This window comes from Oncorhynchus kisutch, linkage group LG22, assembly GCF_002021735.2.
Source record: "Oncorhynchus kisutch isolate 150728-3 linkage group LG22, Okis_V2, whole genome shotgun sequence".
Lineage (NCBI taxonomy): Eukaryota > Metazoa > Chordata > Actinopteri > Salmoniformes > Salmonidae > Oncorhynchus > Oncorhynchus kisutch.
In genome coordinates, this window is record NC_034195.2 from 23596552 (window position 1) to 23615216 (window position 18665).

The window sequence follows — 18665 nt, forward strand, 5'->3', positions numbered from 1 at the left end:
AAAAAATACTTTACTTTCGTTCCCAGTTCTGATTCTGTTCCTTGAAAAATGTCGTTATTTTCCAGTTTTCGGTTCTGTTCCCCGATTCCTGTGTTTGCTAAAGGACACCTAGTGAACTAACATGTTTGAGTCTCCCCATTCCTCCCTGCTCCCCAGGGGGCGCCACAAAACGAGGAGCCGAGAGGGGCCAGGGGGCCCTGCGGCGGCGCATCAGACGCCTTATTGAAAGTGACATGATGGCAGCCCTGTCCAGGTTCTCACGCGTTGTTAACATGGTTAGAAAAAGCACCGTGTTGGAAACATAGATTTGATTTTCCTTTATCTTTATCTCCTGCCTCCCCTCCCTTCCCGTGTGTGTGCAGCAGTCTCTGCATTAGTAATGCGACTGGGCCATATTTCCCATGAGCCCACAGCTCGGCAGGATTTAGCCTCTCTTTTATAACCAGTTTAGGAAAACAATGACAGCGTTGATATTGACTGAGCAGTGAGGGGCTGTTCTGTCCACTGCATAGACTCCCCCTGCAGAGGGGCGCTGTTCCATCCATCACACAGTTTCCTCCTGCTACCCGGTGACATGAGAGCAGGCTCTCTCCATTTAGTTTGATGGTACAATACAAAAAGAGAGAACACTGTCAGTGATGTCTTGCCTTTGTTAGTACAGTGGCTAGGTTATCTTGTACACTAGATGTCTTTGTCTTACCTGTGGTTAGATGTTTGTAAGGTGCAGTTTGCTAGAGATATGATGCAGTCCAAGACAGGGAGGAGGAGGTTGTTTCAGGATCAATTACTGTCTTGATTGGTTCTTAAGGTTGTAAGGGTTTAAGTGATAGATTGTCAGGTACTGCATTGGGGTGATTCTCTGTGAGATGACGGGGTGTATTTTTGGTCTCCGTCTCCACTTGTTTAAAGAGCACAGCCCTTGATCTCCTCATCCTGGAGAATATATCAATTACAGCTGCAAAGGACTGATGTCACACTGAGAGTCATTATCAGATTCAGAGACGCACGCCATTCGCCCCATCGATTGCCTGCGGCGTGATCAATACTCCTGCCCCTGACACCGCTTTCAAATGAAGAGCGCTAACTAAGACAGCATCACAGTGTGTACGTTAACACTGATTAACAAATTAAACAAGTGCTACTTGTTGTGCGTGTTTGTGTGTGTCTGTGAAACGGTGTGTCCATCCTATGGAATGTGCAGCAGTGTAGGTGAGGGTGTTTGTGTGGCTACTTTCTCCTCTGCTCTCCCTAGCTGTGCTGTTTCCATCAGGCCACTGCGGTGCTTGTGTAACCCGGGACCCAAGGGAGTAGCCACTGCCTCTCAATCCCATCTTTCTGCAAATCAATACATACCAGCAAAACCCTGGAAACCTTGGGGGAAACATGCACTCACACTCACTCACTCTCTCTCCTCCCTCCCTCTCTCACACACACACACACACACACACACATTCCCTTACTAAGATAAGACAAGGCCACATCCCAAAAAACATGCCATTTGTGGTCACAGAAGGACAAAGTACACAAAAAGCAAGCATAGATACAACTGACATGTGCATTTACGTGATGATGATGACATCCAGATCTAGTATTCTGTTTTGTCTAAAATGTTCCTCCCCTCTGGCTGGAGCTCTCCAGTCTGTTGTGGTCTGACTAACAGGAGAAGCAGGCAGAGGAAGAGCCAATCCTGACCTCTGCTGGAGTGGGGCAGAACTGCAGGCGGTGTGGCTCAGAGAGAGAAGTGGTTTGCTCTCATAATGGGGTCAGTGGCTCCCAGTGAGATACGGCTCCTCACTGGAGAGCCTCCCTTGTGCGTGTTCTTGCTCACATACGTGGGGGAGGGGCACGGGAAAAGAGGGAGGGATAGAGCAAGAGAGACTAAAAGAGGAAAAGAAAGACTGGCTCTGAACGGCTGCAATCAGACAGTTGAAGGCTTTAAGACCTGGACTGGGCGCTTGGCCTCCTCTGCTGAACTAGTGCAGCCTTGCTCTGCCAACAGTCGTGTGCAAAATATGTGCACCAAGATAAGGCCCAAAGAATAAGAATAAGCATTTATCAACGGAAAACCATGTTTAATCCTACAGATTTTCCACCCTTTTCTTTTTTCATAGTGGTGCACAAAAACATGGGCCTATCTTTCTGTGAGAGATTAATCTTGGAAAGCAGCTTTTAGCAAGAAGAGGGGGATGATTGCTGAGCTTTCCCTGGGAATTGGGTTTATGGTCCAGGGGAGAGCGCAGAGGAAACAGCCAGCCTACCAGAAATCTCCCTAACACACAAGCCTCTGGGAGCCCCATATCTGCTGTGATTGAAAATGTAACTCTTCACATCATATCTGGTTTGGTTTGTGAAGTTATATCCTCTGGTTGAGGTGTGCATAGAGTCTAAGCTCCTGCAGTTGTTTCTGGGGGTGTTGTGAATTTAGTTTTGATAAAGGTGTTTTGTGCATTTTTATTACGAATTTATGTGTTGCACTCGAGAGCCGTTGGAATGTGGGCCTCATAAGGTATTGAGATTGTGTTTTCAAATATTTATAAGAATATCAGAAGGGATGCATGCCTCATAAATCTGAATAAACAAATAATTGTTTCATGTTGCCATGGATTAATATAATATGACTGTTGTGTTTATCTGCAGCTCTATGTAAGATGAATAGAAATGGTGTGTGTGTGTGTGGAGAGCAGGTAGTTCATGTTACAGGAGGCTGGGGCCATCCGATGGACGGACAGACAGACATGACGGTTGTGTATAAAGATAGGGATAGCGTGAGGGGGTAGGTGGCTGTGGGGGCTCGGAGGTGTGGGCACGTAGCTTATTATTTCTCTCCTCATGTGTTCTCCTCTCCTCTCTTCCCTTCCAGAACCACACACTGAGCCAGCACGCGCAGTGAGACTGGGCCCGGCAGGACTCCCGGCTCAGCCCAGAACCCCGACCCAGGCCCGGTGGGGGAGGACCATTTCAACATCACAGCCAATCAAAGTGTCATTTGCTACTCACATGTAAAACTCTAAGGATTCCGCCACCAGGCGCAGCTATTACGAGCAGTGGGGAATGAATATTAATGGGATATGCTATTAAAAAAGAAAAGGAGAGAAAAAAGGATATGAAGGAGAGAAAAGGTATTGTACGTGCAGTATTTTTATCGTCCCTGCTTCCCGGTTGTGAGGTTTTTTTTAACAAAAGAAAAAAACGAGAGAGAAAAATAAACGCCTCTGTCTGATTTTAGTCTCTAGAAATGCTTCCCTTGGCCTCTGTTGCTTCTTGTATCAAACTTCAGAGGTGCCAAATCTTTTCTCCTGTTTTCTTTGCATACGTTTTCTTCTTCTTGGTTTTTGTACCTTGCAGTAACTAGGTACTTGTGCTGTGTTGTGATTGTTTGTTTGCCAGTCGTAATATTTCTGCGTTTTCCTCCTTTTTATTATTATTGTTACATATTTTCTTTTTTGTAATTACAAAATAAAAAGACATAAAACAAAATAAAGTTGAGAAAAACACAAATGGTTTGATTGGATTTTCCAATCTATGGACCTAAAGGTTATTGTAAAAATGATCAATTTCAGTGAAACTGGATGACGTCTGCTTTTTAAATGTGAATTAACCAGAATGCAACTAGTACAGTCAAAAATTACAAATAAATCAATCACAAATAAAGGGAATGCGTGTGTATGTGTGTCTTGTTTTTCTAATGAAAGTCAGCGAGGTACCCTGGAGAGAACAACATACCTTCACTACAGCATGCACTCACTGTAAACCTAATGATTTCATCTTTTACACTCCATCCACAACCATTCCAGCTACCTAGCACTCATCATTATCAGTGACTCATCAGGGGTAGACATGTTCCTATCTGAAAACTGATCATAACACATGTATGAAATGTAATATAATATGCGGAGCTATGTCTTCCGTTTTCTCAGAACATGGGGTCTTTACATTCAGGGAAAGGATCTGTTGGGGGACAATATCATTGTGGATCATGATTATGATTTTTTCCCCCCCCCATTGCTTTTACACAATTATTTAGAGCCTAATAAAACGTGTATAACTGCAATGATCGCTATACTACTTTAAAAAAACATGTACAATCAATGTGGAAACACATTTCCTAGTATAGCAGGATAAAAAAAGCTTACTCCACAAATCATTCACTGATGATTGAATGAACTTGTGTATAATACATTTTAATATATTTCCCTAAATCCTATAACATTTGATGATCATATCAGGAAGAATTTATTTTCAATGTATGACATTGAAATATGGATTATACAAAATATAACAGAGAGGAATAAACGTATGTCATCTAAAGCCAGCCATATAAAACCTCTTTCCACCTCCCTTTAAACTAACAATAATAGACTGTTGGTTTGGTTTGACGACCATACGGCTCTGCTTTAATTGCATCCATGTGTTTAAGCAGCTGGTTCAGCCGTTGAGTCTCATGGCTTCTGCTGGACAGAAGGTCGGTACCGTTCCCAGAAATCAGTCATCGGAACGCATTGATATACCACAGTGCCCTGGGAGCAGTTGAACTTGAGTCAACTTGCCATATAACTTGTTTGAACTACAACTGGCAAATGCATGTGTACTGTATCTTTAAATATATTGGCCAGCTTTCCTTGAAAAATTAAGGGATATGTTTTAATCATTTACAATTTAAATGTTACATTTCAATATATTTTGAGCCCAACATTTACAATCAGAACATGGAATTGATATTTCCTAGATGTTAGAAAATATCATAGACTTTGCAATGGTTATAGCAGGTTATAAACTGTTAGCCTCAAATCAAATTGCATTTGTCACATGCGCCAAATAGAACAGGTGTAGACTTTACCGGGAAATGCTCACTTAGCCCATTCCCAACAACGCAGAGTTAAACAGTACGGAAAATATATACAAGGAGTACCAGTATCAAGTAAATGTGCAGGGGTACGAGGTAGTAGAGGTAATATTTAAAAATGACTAGGCAATCATGATAGATAATAAACCGAGTAGAAGCAGCGTGTGTGTTTTGTGTGTGTGAGTGTGTGGGTAGAGTCCAGTGAGTATGCATAGAGTCAGTGCAAATAAAAAGGGGGTCAATGTAAATAGTCAGGGTAGCCATTTGATTAACTGTTCAGCAGTTTTATGGCTTGAGGGTAGAAGCTGTTCAGAAGCCTTTTGGTCTCAGACTGCTTGCAGTGCAGGAGCAGAGAGAACTGTCTATGACTTTGGTGGATGGAGTTTTTGACAATTTTTAGAGCCTTCCTCTGACACCACCTGGTATAGAGGTCCTGGATGGCAGGGAGCTCGGCTCCAGTGATGTACTGGACCTCACTACCCTGTGTAGCGCCTTACGGTCAGATTCTATTTTTTTTATTTTTTTTTATTTCACCTTTATTTAACCAGGTATGCTAGTTGAGAACAAGTTCTCATTTGCAACTGCGACCTGGCCAAGATAAAGCATAGCAGTGTGAGCACACAACAAAGAGTTACACATGGAGTAAACAATTAACAAGTCAATAACACAGTAGAAACCAAAGGGGGAGTCTATATACAATGTGTGCAAAAGGCATGAGGAGGTAGGCAAATAATTACAATTTTGCAGATTAACACTGGAGTGATGAATGATCAGATGGTCATGTACAGGTAGAGATATTGGTGTGCAAAAGAGCAGAAAAGTAAATAAATAAAAACAGTATGGGGATGAGGTAGGTGAAAAAGGGTGGGCTATTTACCAATAGACTATGTACAGCTGCAGCGATCGGTTAGCTGCTCAGATAGCTGATGTTTGAAGTTGGTGAGGGGGATAAAAGTCTCCAACTTCAGCGATTTTTGCAATTCGTTCCAGTCACAGGCAGCAGAGTACTGGAACGAAAGGCGGCCAAATGAGGTGTTGGCTTTAGGGATGATCAGTGAGATACACCTGCTGGAGCGCGTGCTACGGATGGGTGTTGCCATCGTGACCAGTGAGCTGAGATAAGGCGGAGCTTTACCTAGCATGGACTTGTAGATGACCTGGAGCCAGTGGGTCTGGCGACGAATATGTAGCGAGGGCCAGCCGACTAGAGCATACAAGTCGCAGTGGTGGGTGGTATAAGGTGCTTTAGTGACGAAATGGATGGCACTGTGATAGACTGCATCCAGTTTGCTGAGTAGAGTGTTGGAAGCCATTTTGTAGATGACATCGCCGAAGTCGAGGATCGGTAGGATAGTCAGTTTTACTAGGGTAAGCTTGGCGGCGTGAGTGAAGGAGGCTTTGTTGTGGAATAGAAAGCCGACTCTTGATTTGATTTTCGATTGGAGATGTTTGATATGAGTCTGGAAGGAGAGTTTGCAGTCTAGCCAGACACCTAGGTACTTATAGACGTCCACATATTCTAGGTCGGAACCATCCAGGGTGGTGATGCTAGTCGGGCATGCGGGTGCAGGCAGCGACCGGTTGAAAAGCATGCATTTGGTTTTACTAGCGTTTAAGAGCAGTTGGAGGCCACGGAAGGAGTGTTGTATGGCATTGAAGCTTGTTTGGAGGTTAGATAGCACAGTGTCCAAAGACGGGCCGAAGGTATATAGAATGGTGTCGTCTGCGTAGAGGTGGATCAGGGAATCGCCCGCAGCAAGAGCAACATCATTGATATACACAGAGAAAAGAGTCGGCCCGAGAGTTGAACCCTGCAGTTGCCATACCAAGTGGTGCTGCAGCCAGTCAAGATGTTCTCAATGGTGCAGCTGTAGAACTTTGAGGTTCTGACAAATATTTTCAGCCTCCTAAGGGGGAAGAGGTGTTGTCGTGCCCTCAACTGTGTTGGTGTGTTTGAACCACGATAGGTCCTCGCAATTACTCGACTGATGGAGGTAGCGAACCATTCATGTAAGCTTGCGAGATCAGGTAGCGAGGCTTTTAAACTAGAGGCCTAGTATGTGTAGTAATATTTGATGGACTGTGTGTGTCACACCCTAATCTGTTTCACCTGTGATTGTCTCCACCCCCTCCAGGTGTCGCTGATTTTCCCCAGTGTATTTATCCCTGTGTTTCCTGTCTCTCTGTGCCAGTTCGTGTTGTATGTTTTTGAGCCTTGCCTGTTTCTGTACCATTCTGCCTGCCTTGACCACGAGCCTGTCTGCCACTCTGTACCTCCTGGACTCTGATCAGGTTTTGACCTTTTGTCTGTCCACGACCATTCTCTTGCTTACTCCTTTTGGATTAATAAACATTGTAAGACTCCAACCATCTGCCTCCTGTGTCTGCATCTGGGTCTCGCCTTGTGTCATGATAGTAGGAACTGGCCATGACAGACCCAGGAGACTTGGACCAGCTCCGACAAGCTGTCTCCCTGCATGGCGCCACAATCGGCAGACATCAGGAGTTGCTACAGGGTCTTTTGGAAGGGCTCAGGTCCTTGACGGAATGCCATGACCATGGGTTAAAGGCTATTATGGAGCAAATCAGGGAGTTAGCTCAGAGACTGTCTGCCACCTCTGAAAAACCCCAATCACCCAGTAAATGTTTCTTTCTGTGGTGAGTTTGCACAGCCTATTCCAGCTCCCTGAGAACCCTGCTTACCTCCTCCGAAGTGCTATTCGGGGAATCCTGGTGCCTGCCGGGGTTTTCTTTCTCAGTGCCTGCTCATTATGGCGCTCTTTGTTTCCTTCAGACCGATCGAAGATAGCGTATATCATTACGCTAATGTTGAGAAGGGCGCTCTCCTCGGCTACGGCAGTTTGGGAGCAACAATCTTCCATTTGTGGTTATCTGGAGGAATTTATGGCAGAGGTGAGAAAGCTATTTGAGTCTCCGGTATCTGGGAGAAAGATGGCCAGTAAACTGCTTGACTTAGGTCAGAACTCCCGTAGTGTGGCAGACTACACGGTTGATTTTCGCACGTTGGCCGCCAAGAGGGCCTGGAATCCGGCATCTCTTTTCGATACTTTTTTGCACAGATTATCTGAGGAGGTAAAGGATGAACTAGCTGCTCGGGAACTGCCTGTGGACCTCAACTCCCTTATCGCCCTAACCATCAAAATCAATGAACGCCTAAGGAAATGTAGGAGTGAGAGGTCTCGTCTCGGGCACACTCGTGTACCCGCTATGGCTCGCTCACCTTCAAGGGAATCCGGAAGTTTCCGAAGGCAGCTTTTCCAAGAGGATTCGAAGCCACACAAGCCCTCTCGGAAATCTACCTGCCCTATTAGGAAACCCTTGTCTCTCGTGGGTACCAGCACTATGGTAAGTCAGACTGGGAGTTCCCTAATTCCCATCGTCCGCACACCCTTTTTTTGTGCTTGTGCTGTGGGGAGACCAATCTATGTCTCTCCGAGTGCCCATTGACTCTGGGGCTGATTAAAGTTTTATGGATGCCACTATTGCTACGGAGCATGGTATTCCCACTCAGTCTCTCACTGTTCCCATGGATGCTAAGACACTGGACGGCCGCTCTATAGGGGAAGTCACTCATAGTACTGTGTCGTTTAATTACGGGTTTCTAGTAACCACAGTGAGACTATACAGTTCCTCCTCATTGCATCTCCCCATGTTCCATTTGTTTTGGGATGTTCCTGGCTACAAAAGCACAATCTGTTGAATGACTGGACCACAAGCTCCAACCTGGGTTGGAGCCCATTTTGCCATTCCCATTGCCTTCAAGCAGCACAGCCTTCCCCAAATCGTATTCCTCAGGAATGTTAGCAAGACTGTGGATGTCTCAGCTATTCCCACTGAATACCATGACCTCCTGGAAGTGTTCAGTAAGGCACGTTGCTTCCCTTCCCCGGCACCCTCCTTATGACTGTGTCATTGATCTTCTTCCAGGCACTACACTACCTCGGGTCGGTTGTATACTCTGTCCAGACCAGAGACCAAAGCTAAGGAGGAGTACATAGAGGAATCTCTGGCTACTGGGGCCGTCCGTCCATCTGCATCTCCTGCCGGCGCAGGGTTTTTCTTTGTGGAAAAGAAGGACAAGACCCTGCGTCTGTATCATTGACTACAGGGGACTTAATGACATTACGGTAAAAAATCGTTATCCCCTACCTCTCCTCTCCTCTGTGTTTGAACCTCTCCAGGGAGCCACCATGTTTTCCAAGATGGACCTTCGGAATTCCTACCACTTGGTTCGGATACATGAGGGGGATGAGTGGAAGACAGCCTTCAACACAGCCAGTGGACATTATGAGTACCAGGTCAGGCCGTTTGGACTCACCAACGCCCCCGCTGTCTTCCAGGCTCTGCTAAACGATGTGCTCCGGGACATGCTAAACCGTTTTGTGTTCGTTTACCTTGACGACATCCTGTTTTTTCCTGTTTTTCTTCCCAAGATCATGTACTTCATGTCAGACAGGTTCTTCAGTGCCTCCTGGAGAACCAACTGTTCGTGAAAGCCGAGAAGTGTGAGTTCCACCGGTCTACTATCACCCTTCTGGGATGTGTCATTGCTGAGGGCAATATTCAGATGGATCCTGGAAAGGTGAAAGCAGTGGTGGATTGGCCTCAACCAACGTACAGGGTGCAGTTGCAAGGGTTCTTGGTTTTGCTAACTTCTACCGCCATTTTATTCGGGATTACAGCACCTTGGCGGCCCCACTCTTGGAACTCAACTCTCCCAAGGTACCGTTCAAATGGTCTCCAGCTGTCGACAAAGCCTTTGTGGACCTGAAGCATCGGTTCACAACAGCTCCCATCCTCATCCATCCGGACCCCTTGCATCATTTTGTGGTGGAAGTGGATGCTTTGGATGTTGGAGTGGGGGTCATCCTGTCCCAGCGATCTGCCCAGGACCAAAAGCTTCATCTCTGTGCCTTCCTCCCATTGACTCAATCCTGCAGAGAGGAACTACGATGTAGGCAATTGAGAACTCATGGTGTTTAAGATGGCGTTGGAAGAGTGAAGGCACTGGCTGGAAGGAGCAGAACAGCCATTCTTGGTCTGGACCGACCATAAACACTTGGAATATCTCTGTGCAGCCAAGCGCCTCAACTGCAGGCAGGCCAGGTGGGCCCTCTTGTTAACCAGATTCAACTTCACCATTTACTACTGCCCAGGGTCAAGAAATGTGAAGCCTGATGCTCTCTCCCGCCTATAAAGTACCTGTGCCACACCCTCGACCTCCGAAACCATTCTCACTACCTCTTGCCTTACTGCCACTGTGGATTGGGGTATTAGGAACCTGGCTCGTGAGGCGCAACGCTCCCAGCCTGTTTGTCCCTAACCCAGTCCAGTCCCAGGTCCTGGAATGGGCTCATTCCTCCAGGCTGACCTGTCATCCAGGGTCCCGTCGTACACTAGCCTTCCTCCGACCATGTTTCTGGTGGCCCACAATGGTTCCTGACATCTCTGTCTTCGTCACCACATGCACAGTGTGTGCTCAGAACAAGACTCCACGGCAAGCTCCTTCTGCCCTCCTTCAGCCACTACTGATCCCTCATCATCCCTGGTCTCATATCTCTGGACTTTGTCACTGGGCTCCCTCCGTCTGATGGCAACACTGTCATTCTGACGGTAGTCGATCGGTTCTCCAAGGCCGCCCATTTCATCCCTCTCCCCAAACTACCTTCTGCCAAGGAGACGGCCCAGTTTATGGTGCAGCATGTCTTCCTGATCCATGGACTCCTGGTAGACATGGTCTCCGATCGGGGTCATCAATTCTCGTCTCAGTTCTGGAAGGCATTCTGCACCCTTTTTGGGTCGTTGGCCAGCCTGTCATCTGGATTCCATCCCCAAACCAACGGTCAGTCGGAGTGAGCCAAACAAGATCTGGAAACCAGCTCGAGATGCCTGGTCTCAACCAACCCCACAACCTGGAGCCGTCAACTGGTCTGGGTGGAGTATGCCCGGAACACCCTTCCCTGTTCTTCCATGGGACTCTCCCCTTTCAAGTGCTGCATGGGGTATCAGCCTCCACTCTTCCAAGAACAAGAGCAGGAGGTCAGCGTACCCTCGGCCCAGATGTTTGTCCACCGCTGTCGACGTACCTGGAGAAGAGCCAGGGCGGCTATTCAGACAGTAGACTCTAGGGAATAGAGTATGCAGTGCCATTGATGACTTCCACCCAGTTGATTACCTAAGAATGGTGAGACTTCCTATGAGTTAAGGAATGATCACATAATTCCATCCAGGTCATCGGTAGAAGTTGAATTGGGCAATGAATTATACTTTTGAAAAAACATGCCATAACTGCAGGTGGCAATAAATCATCAACATTGGCTTTATACCTGTTCCAACAACACACTATAGGTGCCAGTGTGCACCCTTTAGTACTAAATTTCCCTTTTTCAGGACCCTGTCTTTCAAATATAATTCGTAAAAATCAAAATAACTTCACAGATCGTCATTGTAAAGGGTTTAAACACGGTTTCCCATGCTTGTTCAATGAACCATAAACAATTAATGAACATGCACCTGTGGAACAGTCATTAAGACACTAACAGCTTACAGACAGTAGGCAATTAAGGTCACAGTAATGAAAATTTAGGACACTGAAGAGGCCCTTCTACTGACTCTGAAAAACACCAAAAGAAAGAAGCCCAGGGTCCCTACTCATTTGTGTGAACGTGCCTTAGGCATGCTGCAAGGAGGCATGAGGACTGCAGATGTGGCCAGCGCAATAAATTGTAATGTCCGTACTGTGAGACGCTACAGAGAGTGCTACATGGCCAGCGAAGAGCCCAGATCTCAATCCCATTGAGCAAGTCTGGGACCTGTTGGATCGGAAGGTGAGGGCTAGGGCCATTCCCCCCAGAAATGTCCGGGAACTTGCAGATGCCTTGGTGGAAGAGTGGGGTCAATCTGGTCCAGTCCATGAGGGGGAGATGCAGTGCAGTACTTAATGCAGCTGTTGGCCACACCAGATATCGACTGTTACTTTTGATTTTGCCCCCCCCCCCCTTTGTTCAGGGACACATTATTCAATTTCTGTTAGTCACATGTCTGCGGAACTTGTTCAGTTTATGTCTCAGTTGTTGAATCTTGTTATGTTCATACAAATATTTACACATGTTAAGTTTGCTGAAAATAAATGCATTTGACAGTGAGAGGACATTTCTTTTTTTTTGCTGAGTTTAGAAGTAGTAGAAGAAGAAAATGTACTACTTCACAATGGAGATGCCTCAATGTTGCTGCCCAATTTCACACAGTCGCCAAATGGAACTTAAACAATGTTGCATCTGCTAACTATCTCAATGGGGACTCCTGCCAGCACACACAACAGGTGCAATTGAATACAATCATTAGGCTACTTTGTCAGACGCAGCCTAGCCAACAGAAATGTATGCTATTATGTTGTCCGTTTACTTCATTCAATCTGTAATGTGATAACTAGAAAGATTTAAATTAAGATATATATATATTTACATTTCAACAAATCTGCATGAGAAAACCAGATGCTTTGAAGAGGAATTGCCGGTGTAGGACAATTTCTGTTTTAAAATGTGGAAGGACAATTGAATTAACTAAACTCTATAAAGGAATAGAGAATATGGGCCTGCTGTGTCATATTTTAATCAGTAAAGTTTGTGAAATACCAACTGGTCTTTGTTTTTGTCGTGCACTGTTGGATCGGTGCCAGTGGGCAATGGCATCACCCGCGTATCATTTCGAACTACGGGTGAATTCCTTCTGCCTATTCTGTTGCAAAACGTTTCTTAAACGGAAGCGAACTGAACGAAACGGGATGGACCTACCTGAATTTGTCCAATAGAAACTCTCGTTTTGCTCCGTTTTCTTCCTTTTGGTTCTTAAACAGTACATGTTTTCCATAATGAATACGCCCAATGGTTCACTTCGCTGTTGAACCAGGACATTAGGGATCCTCAATATTTTACAGATGATTCTCTGAATTGCTGGAGACTGAAAGTGTGAGACTGTCAGTCACAGACGTAACCTACGGTCCAATGCCAGGTATTTATCGCGGTGGTTTTGTCATTATCAGAGGAAATCTAAGATTTTTTTAAATACCTATTTAAGTCGTTTCCATAAACAATTGGCTTTTTGTTTTAGACCTTTTTTGTTATCATAAATGTACTATCCCTACACTCTGGCAAGCATGGAGAAATGCAAAAACAAGTGTTTACAATAATTAGCGGAACATGAAAGCGCTGCTCTAAAACACGCAAGTTTTAGGCACACTTTTGTCTTTGAAGAATGAAATAAACTGTTGTCTCAATCAGACGAAAGGAACATAGTACTATAGCCGCCGTTATAAGTCTGTTTGTCAGAGGCGGTTCATCCGTATTGTAGTTCCGGGTTTTACTGGGTAGCTCCGGTGCCGAGAGCATCACAACACCACTGACAAACATTACCTAGCAATCAAATAACTGACTTCGTTTGAAGAAATACATGATTTATGTATTTTAGTTAAAACTGGGGGAATGGAAGGGAGGATCGCGGTGGCAGCGCCAGTACTACTGTCAGAGAGAGAGATTCAACCTCGGTCTATGGCAGAGGAGGATCCTAACGGGAATGAGCACGGTTCGGCTGCCCGCAGCACGGCGCCTCGTTGGGGACCGCAGCATGCAGGGGCCCGACAACTTGCAACACTGTACTCACCTGGTAAGACAATGAATGAGCTGGGGAGAATACTTTTTAAATTAATGAAAGACACTAAACCTCACTAAGATTAGGGCTGTCACCTAACTACGCGCGCCACGCTGCTGTTAATTCGTCAAAACTGTAATGGGCTGTTTATATAGAGGATGATAATAACACCTGTCATTGTTCAGATGAAGTATAGCAAAGATTTTGTATTATATTGACAAGATAGTAGGGTGACCGCTCTAACGATGAAAATATATGTCCTCAAAGATGGCATGCATGCGTTAGGAGGCGAGATCAGGTGGGACAATTCTAGCCAATGAGGGGGAAGATATTCTTTAAAATATATATTGTATTGCCGAAATGCCATGTGTGTCCACTTATAACAGTGCAGTTGTAACAACCTAACAATTACGGAACTTATATAAGTCTCACGTTGTAAATTAGCAATTACATTTTTGTTATTGACCAAATTCGACACATTGACCTCCATACAAAATTCCTCACTTTGTGGTCTTATTTTCGTGGACAGATTTTGGGCAGAGTAGAACCTCTCGCTTTGCTTTTTCCTCTCTTGAGTATAGCAACGTTTTAACGTTGGGTAAAAGGGCAAAACCCTTTTGTTATAGAAATAATCCTTGCATTGGCTTCAACATAAAATTCTGAGTTATATATTTGTAGCACCAGACATTTTCATAGAAATTAAAGTGTCCTCCATTTATAAATATGGGCCGATCCAAGCAGGTAATGTGCACTTAATGCACATTTGTAGTAGTAGGCTACTCATCTAATATGATATTACATTGTTTTTTATTTCTGAACCAAAATCCCCAAATACTTTTAACCTGACACAGATCACACGGAATATGGACCTCGTAATACTGTGTGCGTTTATGTTGTATTACACATCTATAATTAAATATATCTCATATTTGAATTCTGTCATAGGCTTGTTTATTCTATACAGACATTAGAGCTGTAAAATACATATCACTGATTTGGTGCTTTTCCCGAAGTGGGGTTCAGAGGAGAGCACTCTGTCTTGTTTCTGCACACTATGGAGGGTTGAGATCGGTTGGAACATGAAAGCCTAAAAACTTAGGGGAGCTTTACTGAGAAAAGAAGACTATAGTTCAGCTCTATGCTTGTCCTGGACTGTGATTCCTTGTGTTTAGGGAGTTTTTACATCTATTTCAAATTCAGAGTGCTATTAGGGTGAAAATGATCAGCCATTTTCCTGGGTGTGTTTGTCTATTGCCAGACATATGATACTGCTACTGGCACATGTTATTAATTACTGTACTGTATACATGTGTGTAGATGGATGGAGGGGATAGTGAATGGTTAATACATTCATGTAGTAATGTATTTTCTTGGTAATGGGGGAATGGAGAGTTCTCTTTCGGCCAGATGTGAAGCTGGTTCTCACACCAGTTTATATCTAATCTGTTACTCTGCTTAGTAGTAGTAGAAGTAGTAATAATGATACATGGGACTTATATAGCTCTCTTCAAGGACCCAAAGTTGCTTTACAATTCTAAAAAGAAAAACAACCAAACAGGAGTCAAAACAAAGAGAAGGGAAAGAGTGTGATGTATCAGTGTATGTGGAGGGTAGGGTTGGGATTGGGGTTAGGATAGTAGTGTGATGTATCAGTGTATGTGGAGGGTAGGGTTGGGATTGGGGTTAGGATAGTAGTGTGATGTATCAGTGTATGTGGAGGGTAGGGTTGGGATTGGGGTTAGGATAGTAGTGTGATGTATCAGTGTATGTGGAGGGTAGGGTTGGGATTGGGGTTAGGATAGTAGTGTGATGTATCAGTGTATGTGGAGGGTAGGGTTGGGATTGGGGTTAGGATAGTAGTGTGATGTATCAGTGTATGTGGAGGGTAGGGTTGGGATTGGGGTTAGGATAGTAGTGTGATGTATCAGTGTATGTGGAGGGTAGGGTTGGGATTGGGGTTAGGATAGTAGTGTGATGTATCAGTGTATGTGGAGGGTAGGGTTGGGATTGGGGTTAGGATAGTAGTGTGATGTATCAGTGTATGTGGAGGGTAGGGTTGGGATTGGGGTTAGGATAGTAGTGTGATGTATCAGTGTATGTGGAGGGTAGGGTTGGGATTGGGGTTAGGATAGTAGTGTGATGTATCAGTGTATGTGGAGGGTAGGGTTGGGATTGGGGTTAGGATAGTAGTGTGATGTATCAGTGTATGTGAAGTGTAGGGTTGGGATTGGGGTTAGGATAGTAGTGTGATGTATCAGTGTATGTGGAGGGTAGGGTTGGGATTGGGGTTAGGACAGTAGTGTGATGTATCAGTGTATGTGGAGGGTAGGGTTGGGATTGGGGTTAGGACAGTAGTGTGATGTATCAGTGTATGTGGAGGGTAGGGTTGGGATTGAGGTTAGGACAGTAGTGTGATGTATCAGTGTATGTGGAGGGTAGGGTTGGGATTGGGGTTAGGACAGTAGTGTGATGTATCAGTGATGTGGAGGGTAGGGTTGGGATTGGGGTTAGGACAGTAGTGTGATGTATCAGTGTATGTGGAGGGTAGGGTTGGGATTGGGGTTAGGACAGTAGTGTGATGTATCAGTGTATGTGGAGGGTAGGGTTGGGATTGGGGTTAGGATAGTAGTGTGATGTATCAGTGTATGTGGAGGGTAGGGTTGGGATTGGGGTTAGGACAGTAGTGTGATGTATCAGTGTATGTGGAGGGTAGGGCTGGGATTGGGGTTAGGATAGTAGTGTGATGTATCAGTGTATGTGGAGGGTAGGGTTGGGATTGGGGTTAGGACAGTAGTGTGATGTATCAGTGTATGTGAAGGGTAGGGTTGGGATTGGGGTTAGGACAGTAGTGTGATGTATCAGTGTATGTGGAGGGTAGGGTTGGGATTGGGGTTAGGACAGTAGTGTGATGTATCAGTGTATGTGGAGGGTAGGGTTGGGATTGGGGTTAGGACAGTAGTGTGATGTATCAGTGTATGTGGAGGGTTGGGTTGGGATTGGGGTTAGGACAGTAGTGTGATGTATCAGTGTATGTGGTGGGTAGGGTTGGGATTGGGGTTAGGATAGTAGTGTGATGTATCAGTGTATGTGGAGGGTAGGGTTGGGATTGGGGTTAGGACAGTAGTGTGATGTATCAGTGTATGTGGAGGGTTGGGTTGGGATTGGGGTTAGGATAGTAGTGTGATGTATCAGTGTATGTGGAGGGTAGGGTTGGGATTGGGGTTAGGATAGTAGTGTGATGTATCAGTGTATGTGGAGGGTAGGGTTGGGATTGGGGTTAGGACAGTAGTGTGATGTATCAGTGTATGTGGAGGGTAGGGTTGGGATTGGGGTTAGGACAGTAGTGTGATGTATCAGTGTATGTGGAGGGTAGGGTTGGGATTGGGGTTAGGATAGTAGTGTGATGTATCAGTGTATGTGGAGGGTAGGGTTGGGATTGGGGTTAGGACAGTAGTGTGATGTATCAGTGTATGTGGAGGGTAGGGTTGGGATTGGGGTTAGGATAGTAGTGTGATGTATCAGTGATGTGGAGGGTAGGGTTGGGATTGGGGTTAGGATAGTAGTGTGATGTATCAGTGTATGTGGAGGGTAGGGTTGGGATTGGGGTTAGGATAGTAGTGTGATGTATCAGTGTATGTGGAGGGTAGGGTTGGGATTGGGGTTAGGATAGTAGTGTGATGTATCAGTGTATGTGGAGGGTAGGGTTGGGATTGGGGTTAGGATAGTAGTGTGATGTATCAGTGTATGTGGAGGGTAGGGTTGGGATTGGGGTTAGGATAGTAGTGTGATGTATCAGTGTATGTGGAGGGTAGGGTTGGGATTGGGGTTAGGACAGTAGTGTGATGTATCAGTGTATGTGGAGGGTTGGGTTGGGATTGGGGTTAGGACAGTAGTGTGATGTATCAGTGTATGTGGAGGGTAGGGTTGGGATTGGGGTTAGGATAGTAGTGTGATGTATCAGTGATGTGGAGGGTAGGGTCGGGATTGGGGTTAGGATAGTAGTGTGATGTACCAGTGTATGTGGAGGGTTGGGATTGGGGTTAGGACAGTAGTGTGATGTACCAGTGTATGTGGAGGGTAGGGTTGGGATTGGGGTTAGGACAGTAGTGTGATGTATCAGTGTATGTGGAGGGTTGGGTTGGGATTGGGGTTAGGATAGTAGTGTGATGTACCAGTGTATGTGGAGGGTAGGGTTGGGATTGGGGTTAGGGTAGTAGTCTGAGAGGGAAGTGGACAGCTATTAGCGTGTGGTATTGAACCACACATTGGCCTGGAAATAACACAAAACCAGATTTCAGGACATTACAACATCACAGCTGTTCACAAGAACACCCATTCTACGACATGGACTCCTCTAATGGTATCTAAGAGGTTGCTTACTGTATCCGTCTGTTGAGTTAATGGACTGACAGGTTTCAGGGTTGAGGGATGATACTGTTACAGCACAGAGATGAAAGGGACATGATCTTGTAAAACCAGAGTTGCATGTTTGACTCTTTGAGTCTCTGATTATGGATAACTATTCTAAGAGGATTCCCCATGCATTTGGGGTCTTTTTTTATCCAAGTCACTAAATGGCTGGGCGGTTTAGTGGGCCATATGGGCACTTCCATGGTAACGGAATTACACTGAGACTCTGATTTTTTATTTTAAAATGTATATCAAACAAAAAACATTGATTTCAAAGTTTAACAAACCATAGAACTCTATGCACAAGGACTGATGGAGATTTTACCATCATTCTGTTACCAAACTTTACATCTACAGTTTTTCCAGTTTTTTTTAAATTGCGTAAATAGTTAAATGTAGTCATTGTTCATATAGTTGTAGGGTTTCTTAAACTTAGAAATTAATTGTTTTTGTTTGGCATACATTTTAAAGTGAAAAAAATCTAGTCTCAGTGTAATTCCGTTACCGGGGAATTGCCAATATACAGTGATCCAGAGAGACACAAAGTGAGAGAGATTCTGGGACAGCAGTAATAGGAGAAGAGGTATGTCAGGGATTCATGGTCCATGGCAGTAGACCTACCAGACATGTGTTGAGGTGCAGGCGAGGAGTGGTTGGAATGAGAGGGCTGTGTTTGTGGACATGTTGAGGCTTAGCGGCAGGACTGGATTGATGAGGCTTTGGTCTGCTCAATGGAGGCTAAGGC

General features: G+C 45.1%; 2 protein-coding genes across 6 annotated transcripts in view; both read left to right on the forward strand.

Annotated features, from left to right (window-relative positions):
* Positions 1–3656, forward strand: part of LOC109867215 (zinc finger protein 423) — a 143091-nt gene extending 139435 nt beyond the window's left edge. For all 5 annotated transcript variants that reach the window (XM_031801632.1, XM_031801633.1, XM_020456230.2 and 2 more), the window contains one exon: positions 2861–3656. In XM_031801632.1, coding sequence (XP_031657492.1) covers positions 2861–2890 — 30 coding nt within the window. In that variant the 3' untranslated portion in view covers positions 2891–3656. The remainder of the gene's footprint in view (positions 1–2860) is intronic.
* Positions 3657–12761: 9105 nt separating this feature from the next.
* The window catches only part of si:ch211-212o1.2 (TMEM189_B_dmain domain-containing protein), a 37906-nt gene continuing 32002 nt past the window's right edge, over positions 12762–18665 (forward strand). Inside the window, exons 1-2 of the mRNA XM_020456645.2 lie at positions 12762–12874; positions 13331–13525. Coding sequence (XP_020312234.1) covers positions 12868–12874; positions 13331–13525 — 202 coding nt within the window. The 5' untranslated portion in view covers positions 12762–12867. The remainder of the gene's footprint in view (positions 12875–13330; positions 13526–18665) is intronic.